The sequence below is a fragment of the Asparagus officinalis genome, chromosome 7 (genome assembly GCF_001876935.1).
Source record: "Asparagus officinalis chromosome 7, Aspof.V1, whole genome shotgun sequence".
Taxonomy (NCBI): domain Eukaryota; kingdom Viridiplantae; phylum Streptophyta; class Magnoliopsida; order Asparagales; family Asparagaceae; genus Asparagus; species Asparagus officinalis.
Window position 1 is genome coordinate 131,553,912 of NC_033800.1, and position 8,742 is coordinate 131,562,653.

Sequence of the window (8,742 nt, forward strand, 5' to 3'; positions counted from 1 at the left end):
GGTAAATTGGGATTTTTTTGTAAAATTTTAGGGGGAGAGGGGCATTTGCTTATGTGTTGTATTTGAAAACTTGGGTTTGGAGACAAATACCTAAAGATGATTGGGTTCAATGATATTAAAAAAGGTTGGGTTTAAAGATAAATTTGGGTAAACAATTGGGCCTCAAGACAAAAACCTCATTTTAAATATCTGCTTTTTTTGCTGTAACAATCGAGACAAATACCTAAAGATGATTGGGTTCGATGATATTAAAAAAAGGTTGGGTTTAAAGATAAATTGGGGTAAACAATTGGGCTTAAAGAAAAAAACCCCATTTTAAATATCTACTTTTTTTTGGCTGTAACAATCAAGCTTCTTTTTCTCCTTCTCTGAATTTATATAGCACAATAGTCCAGAACTTTCAAAGTTATGTTATCTGGGTATTTCTAATATGGAGCCGTACCCGTACCTGACACGTGTCATACTGTAACCATACCCGACACTTCTTAGACACTCCTTAAATATATGCATATATTTAATCAGACCAATACACACTTATACAGTGAATCTTTAATTTAAAACATTCATCATACACTTCTTGGGTATATACCTACATTTCACATTCATTTTTGTAACTTATTGGATAAGGGTCGAGTTCGTTTCAACATTAATAACTACTATTTAAAAGTGTTGTTTACATATATAGCTCAGAATTATGACTATATCCCATGAGTTTTAGATGTGTCCCATACCTTACATTGTATAAATTTGCCATGTGTCGCACCCGCACCCGCACCCGCACCCGCACCCGCACCCATACCGGCTAGCTTCAAATTGATAGCAGGGTGGTATAGTATGGGTGTGATATGTTCTCTGTGTGCAAAAGATGCAAGTGACATGGAAATGTAAAAGATGCATGTTTTAACATGAGTAATGTGCTGGAATGAACTATCAATTCTAATTTCATACTCAAGATGCCCTTACCTGTAAGAGTAAAAGGCAACAGGAAGTCAATCCCAGCACCAGAATATATTTTTCTATCTAGTTTAAATGAAGAAACAACCAACTCCTAGTAAGAGCCTATACCAAAGATCATTATCTTTACAACTTTAATTTAGAATAGAACTTTTAGAGGAGGCTTCAGCTTATACGTGATGTCCTTTCCATGAAAGAAACACATCCTTTCTAGGATAAAGCACCTAAAGAACATAAAAAAGGTAATATATCTATTCTTCATAATAGTCTCAGGAAAATAAAGTTCTATAGCTTTTCATGACCTGTAGTTGCTCATAATCATCTGACTCAATATTGACAGGTTCTATCCAAAGACAAATATAACTAGTTTGTAAACTGTAAACGAGCACAGGAAGTCAAGGTTGCAACATTTAGAGAGTATATTATTTGGGAAAATAAATTAAAAAAAAAACCCAAATAACCCGAAATTGCACTCTTTATTTAAGAAAAACAAGATGCAAATGATGGGCTTCACACCTGGACACTTCATAGGCCGGTAACTCACATGCCTAATACTAGTTGTAACTCATATGCAGTGTTTCTAACAAACATTCTTTTCTATTTCCACCTCTAAATGAAGAAATATAACCTCTTCTATGAGAATAAAACAAAATCTAATCCTAACTAATAGATAACATCAAATAACTAATTCAATCCTAACTAGAGAACATACTCAATCCTAACTAGAGAACATACTCAATCCTAACTAAGATCTCAGCTAAAAGACAAATCAAATCATAGTAAGAATCTGATCTTCAATGGTCCTGCATCATTAACACAAGATCGAAAAACAAACCTAGAAAACACATAAGCCGAAGTAAAGATAACAAGCCATAGAATAATAACTTGATAGTGCAGAATGTTTAAAGGTCAAGCTGGATAAAATAAACTAAAAAAAAAAGAATGAAAACAGATCAGCCACATCTCAGGCCATAATACTGTAAATTATGTTATCTTCAAATGGGAAACATCATGAAACTATTTGCTCAAATAATGAATCAAAAAATGCCAGTTGACAATTTGCTTACTCTGTTGATCTTCTGGAAAGATAAGCCTTCAAATGTTTGATGTCATTAGCATCTTTTATAAATGAGACAGCAATAAAATCAACTCCCTCAGATATTCCAAATTCAATATCGGCCCAGTCCTACATGTAACATGTAGATACATCTAATGAATGCACTGGAAACTAAATGAACTCTGAGAATGAAATGTCAAGTCCAGAAACAGCTGAAATAAATATTTAATAGATGAAAGAGGAGATATTGGTGGAGAAAATAGCTAAAAACTATTTGACAAAGTGCACTATCTGAAGTGTGTTTCTCTTCCAAAAGAAAGCACTATAAAGTTTGTTTCTGATGACTAATAAGTCAAATTGAACTGCAAGAAGGAAGTTAAGTTTCTTTAGTTGGTTTAGTTGAGGCATGATGAGAAGTCCCGTTATTTATTGATTTAGTTTAGTCACGTTTAACACGGTTTGCATAGAATCACGCTAAATGGTTTAGTCATCTTTTAGTAGTATGTGCATCGCATATGTATTGAGTATACATCCTTTACACATGTAGGGACTCTGTTACATTTTCCTTCAAACCAAACAAAAAATTATAAAAAAATTCAGAAGTTGTTGAATCTTATGATATCTGACATTGTCATAAATCCAAAATACAAATTGACACAGTACGCTAGAAAGGTCTATAGAATATAAAGCAACTAAATGCAACTAAGCAAGCAAGCAGATGGAAAATGCAAATATTTAAATATCTAGGTATAGTGACAACTATTAATAAAATGCGATCAAGAGGGATAGTAAGAACTGAACTGTAATGAAACTGAATATAGCATAAGTACTATAAGAATTAGCATTCCGATCAAGAGGAATTATTCTTATATCTGACGAGAGTTATTGCCGATTCCAGTCAGTAGGAGCACTAGATCGAAGAATTTGTTTGCAGTACTTGCTGGAATTTCACTATGAGAGGGGAAAACCCTCAGCTTTCGATGTGAAGATCGTACCTTTGGGTTGGATTTGGATGTAAATCTACTGGATCTAGGAATTGGAGAAGTTTTTATGGCAGTTCGATGAGAAAAGATGGGGTTTGGGACTGTTTTGGTTCAATTTGGACGAGGGCTACTGTTCTGGGGTCTGCCAGGGTATGATAGGCAGGGCAGCTCTGTTGGGGACTTGCGGCTGTGGAGGGGTGGCGTCCTAGTTTGGCTGCAGGAATCAGGGGTTCTATTGTGATTGCTGGTCAGTGTTGGTAGGCTGCAGGAATGGGGGAAGGCAGTGCTGCAAGAAGAGGAAAAGAAGAGAGAAGGGGGAGGCGATGCTGCAGGAAGGGGAAAAGAGGTGGCTAGAACCAGTGGTAGTTGCTCTATTTTATTGACACTAACTTGAATGCAACACTTAAAGAATAAAGATTGACTGGGGCCACCTCATCTATGATCACAATGCTTACTATTACCCCATAGTAATTTTCACACCATTTAGTTCTGACAGACATGGAGTCTAGTAGCAATATTAAAATCTACACCCATATATTGCAAACCTAGTATAGGCGAAGAAAACTATATCCGAGCTCGCATGAGGTTGTTATCAACATTAGGAAGATGAAGAAAAGTCTTATAAGATCACATTGAAGATATATTTTCTAAGTGTTTGCAAGTTTCAAAAACAAAGATCATATACTAGATTGAAATGTAAAGAAAAGAATCTATGGAGTGTATTCAGAAGTCAGAACTATAGGTTGCATGTCCTTCAGTCCTTGCAGGAAGTTCTTACCTTACTCGACAAGGTTGGAAGACCAGATTCCTCCCCAACAAGTTCTCCATTCCTCCAGAATGACAGTTTAGCTCGAGGCAGAAGTAAACCAGGGTCTGTGCACTTGCATCGCAAATTAGGTCCGACCTTCTCTACAACTTGAAATGTTGCCATCCCACCATCTATTACGAGTTCATCACCCACAATGGTACCTACCAAACAAGAATTTAGGTGAAAGAAATAAAATGGTGAAAGCAAATAAATTAATGCTCTGACAAAACCGTGAAATGTAATTTATTTAATACCTTCTGAAAATCCTTCAAAATTCACTTGGACTGTCAACGGGCGAGAACCTTTGAACTTTTCAGTAGTAAATAACCACATCGAGCCCTCCTGCATGGACCAATGATAAAGGGAATAGAATGAAAATCATGATCCAGGTATAGCACATGTAAAAATTGCTTTATCAGATATGTTTTCCCCCTCCATACTCTCAACTGGAAGAATCTCAACAAATGCTTAAAAGGATATAACCCACAATTATTAAAGTTCAACATGACAAAATTCAGCTCATGTGTTTAAATGTGATAAGGTTGACACTTCACGACGTAGTTTTTAGAAAGGGGTTTCCATTATTTTGTTATTTGAAGAATTTCAGGGTCAACTACATGATTATTTTTTCCATTCTGTAGAAGAGTTCCTATGGTTAGTAAAGGTAATCTTAGAAATCAATCTTTGGTAATTAAGTTCTTTATCTTGTTTTCTTCATATGGTATCACACTTATACAAGCTTATTCTCAATGCAAATGAGAAAAATCATTGTTCCAGCTTAGTGTTGCATAGTTCCAGTCTCTCTTCATTGTTTCAATATTGGTTTTCCCAATTTCCAAACTTTCTTTTCTTTTTACACTGCCAGAAGTTCTTTACCTCCGCATTTTGCTTTTGCTTTCTTTAGCACATTTAACCACAAGATCATTCATCTTTAAAGTTTAAACATATATTCAATAAGCAGTCTAATTAGAAAATGTCTCCCACAACCAAGAACGAAATATTTAAATTTAACAAAAATCTGTACGTAACAAGCTATCAAAATTCACTACTTGCTCATTAAATCAGCCACATCTACCAAATCAATAACCTCAAAAACAAGGGGACAATGACAAATTACCTCGGCTTTGACAGTTAAATCACTCCCGTGATCGATCACATGCATCTGGCTCCCCTCAGTATCAACCATCACCGAAACACAAAACCTCCTCTCCCGATTCAACCTCTTAACAGCCCTAATCACCTCCCGATGCCACTCCCTCGTGTTATGACACATGTTCAACCTCACCACATTCATTCCCGCCATGGCCAGCCTCTCGAGCTCCTCTCCGGAGCAGCAAGCGGGGCCCACAGTACAGACCAGCTTCGTCTTCCTCAGCCCCATGAAACCCTTCCTTTGCAGCTCCAGCTCCGTAACCGCATCGAATCCGATCGAATCCTGATGCGATTGAAGCGAGGATCGAAATGGGGAGTGAGTCCTAACCCTAACACTAGGGTTTGAGTAGCGAGGGTGGGTTGCAGGAGGGAGATGGAGACTGGGGGAGAGGAGGGGGGAGATTGAGATGGCCATTGATTTTGGGGGTTTTGAGAGGTGAGGTTAGGGTTTGGGATTTGAGAGAGTGAGGGTTTTGATGAGTCCATGCCGAGAGAGGACGGAGAGATCGAGGACCGGACTTCGTTTTGATCGATTCGACGAGTGTTAATGGGGTCAGTGGTCGGTCATTTTGGAGGGAAGAAACGGCTTGTTAACGGGTCGGATCTTGAGGTTGAGTGTTTCTCAGAACACCCTTAACTTTCAAAATTTCACAAAACACTCCCTATGTTTTGTTCTTAGAAAACTCCCTTAAACTTTCAGCAATTTTTTAAAAAATCATCCTCCTGGTGTTAACTGCAGTTTTCAATAGGGCGGGTAAAATTATGCAAGAGGAATGTTCGCTAGTGAAAATTGTGGTTCATGCTTCTAAGAGGTTCTCAGAATATGTTGAAAGTTGAAGGGAGTTTTCTAATGATCCCAAAAACTAAAGTTTTGCGACATTTGAAAATAAGAGGGGGTTATCAGCGTGCGTGCGTGCGTGGGTGGGGGGTGGGTTAGTTGTTTTGACCCTTATTTTTAGTTACTATTGTGAACTCCAGTTATAAAGGCACATGTTAAGAATTATTATATGCTTCCTATCTTTATCATCATAGATAGATGGATAAGATTAATATTTGTTTCATTTTATTTTACCTAAAATTAATAATTCTAATCATTTACAAGCAACAAGTTAATATATTTCAATAAAATAAAACAAAATATTAGCTTCCTTTATAATAGGGGAAGTATTTGGGAATTATTTAATGGACAAATTTTCAAAATCAATCTTTTTGGCATTTTAAATAGCAAAATTGACCTCATATGTCATTATTCAGCAAAACCGACCCTTTTCAGAAGAAAATGATCGGTTTTGCTGCGGGATAATTTTTACGAAATACACGGGACTGCTAGTCCCGTGTATTTTAACACAGCTTTGAAATGCACGTGACTAACAGTCCCGTGTTTTTTGCAGAGAGTTCCACCGCTACAAAAAACAAGTGCACGGGACTGCTAGTCCCGTGCACTTCCTGGCCACAATGAAATGCACGGGACTAGCAGTCCCGTGTTCTTTGCAGAGAGTTTCATCGCTACAAAAAACAAGTGCACGTGACTGCTAGTCCCGTGCACTTCCTGGGCACAATGAAATGCACGGGACTAGCAGTCCCGTGCATTTCCTGCACAAATGTGCATGTATTTCTGCTGCGTTGTTGCAATTCCCTGTACAAACTCATATTTCAAATGCAACAATCATAAATTACACCATTGCATAAACACATATATCAATTCTCTGTACAAACTCATATGTCAATTTCCTGTATAAACACATATCAAATCTAAAAATCATAAAATACACCACAAACTTGCGAATCCAAATTCAACAAATCACGCCACAAACCCACTTACAAATCTAATAAGTCACACCACAATCTCAGCTACAAATCCAAAAACCATATATTGTCCCGAAATACGTTTGTAATGTACATATCAAAATAGGATTGTAATTTATATAACAATAACGATTAGCTTACATACATCCAAGAACTCTTCTCCTCCTCCTTTGTCTTCGGCCTCCTCTATCCCGACCTTCGATGAGTTCATGATCCGGTTGCGTTTGAGGTTGTGACGGTCCAGCTCCGTCGTCAACACGTTGGGAAGGCCCAGCTTCATTGTCGTTTCTGCGTTGTCCTCGTCTTTGTCGTGGTTGACGTGTGTATACTAATTGCGCTACCTCTCGTCCATCATGAAGGTCTTCATGAGTTCGATATAAGGCTTGGTGAAGCCTCTGCATTATCGACTAATATATTGATGCATGTTTCTGTGCTTCGGGATATGTACCTGTGAGAGATAATTCAAAAAAATTCGAAATGCAAAAATTACTTTAAAATTCAAATTACAATATATAAATTTCATATTTAATTCTACATTACCTGCTCGAGCCAATTCCAAGCCACGATTTGCAATGGTTTGAATATCATCTATTGCTGATACCTGCAATTTTTTTAAAAAACACAATTTAGCAATATTGAAAAATACTAATAAAAATAAACTTAAAATAAATTTGAAAATACTTACTAATTCTCTCTCATCTATACCCGAGGCACATATCCTCTTTGCAACTCAATCGGGGATGTGGTCGCATGGAGTATCCATCTTCTGGTTATCCTCCAATACCAAGTGTAGTAATCTGATTCCTGGGGAGTTGGCTCAATTTGCTCAACAATACAAAAATGTCTATCATTCCATCTGTGTATATAATTTTGATGCTCCGCTGCCTAGTCCTTTTGTTGGCCTCCTTTCTTCGCCTTCCTCTCTATTTTTTCAACAAATTGTGGAACATGTTGTGTAAGACCAAATTGTCAAAGCATGCGGTCCGGTACATGTATTTCTACTATCTTGAAACATATTAGAGGAACTCTGGCTCTCTATATAACTGGGTATTCTGTGCATATCGGGGGTAGATGATTGAGAAATGGGGTGTAGGGCTCCCATTCCATCTACAGAGTATTACATATAATTGTTGCATATCATTAAAACGAAAGTTAATATATAGAAGAAAAAACTCATTTTTATAGAAATGATACCTGAAAAATCTTCATGCGATCAAGCTCATTTTGGTAGAAATCTAATTGTCTAGCCGGGGTCTCGTCAAAACATTTTTGGACATTCTATCTGTGTTAGTTTCAAAATTCAGTACCAAAATAATAACTACAATTATATTTACTATGTTAAAAAATATAATACCTGCATCCCAGTGGAATTTGTCCGTCTAATTGTAAATTCACGCATAGTCTCGCGTTAAAAAATATAATACCTGCATCCCAGTGGAATTTGTCCGTCTAATTGTAAATTCACGCATAGTCTCGGCTTCAAATGCAGTCTCTCATCCCAGTGGAATTTGTCCGTCTAATTGTAAATTCACGCATAGTCTCGGCTTCAAATGCAGTCTCTCCCGTGCCCATACTTGCAGTAAGCTGAGACACCCTTTAAAGTCACTATTTTTCATGAATGTAACCTTGGACATCTCTCTATGTAGGTACGCCAAAATCGCACTACCCCACGATAACGCACCACACGTGTCCAAGTCCCCGATAAGTGGTAACCACCTAGCATTTTCACAACATTTCAAGTTATCAAAATAAGCTAATTCAACAAGCATAATTGTAAATACTAATAAAAATGATACTTGGCATGCACTTTATATTTACTCGAATCTGGAAATAATATTGAACCGATCATGTGCATAATGTATGCATGTGCATGTTGCTCAATCAATATTGGTGGTGTATCAAAAGGCAACGGTACCGAGAAGGTCTCTTTTAGCCACTTCAATTTAATATTTTCTCCAGACATTGACTCTGGAGCTACACCT

The 8,742-nt window shown here is 37.2% G+C and overlaps 1 protein-coding gene across 1 annotated transcript; it reads right to left on the reverse strand.

Moving 5' to 3' along the window:
- On the reverse strand, positions 1,724 to 5,477 carry LOC109847770 (plastidial pyruvate kinase 1, chloroplastic-like). The gene is made up of 5 exons (XM_020417010.1): positions 4,920 to 5,477; positions 4,057 to 4,144; positions 3,773 to 3,963; positions 2,022 to 2,140; positions 1,724 to 1,757 (listed from the first exon to the last, which is right to left on the reverse strand). The coding sequence occupies exons 1-5, from the start codon at positions 5,367 to 5,369 to the stop codon at positions 1,724 to 1,726; spliced, it is 882 nt and encodes a 293-aa protein (XP_020272599.1). The 5' UTR covers positions 5,370 to 5,477.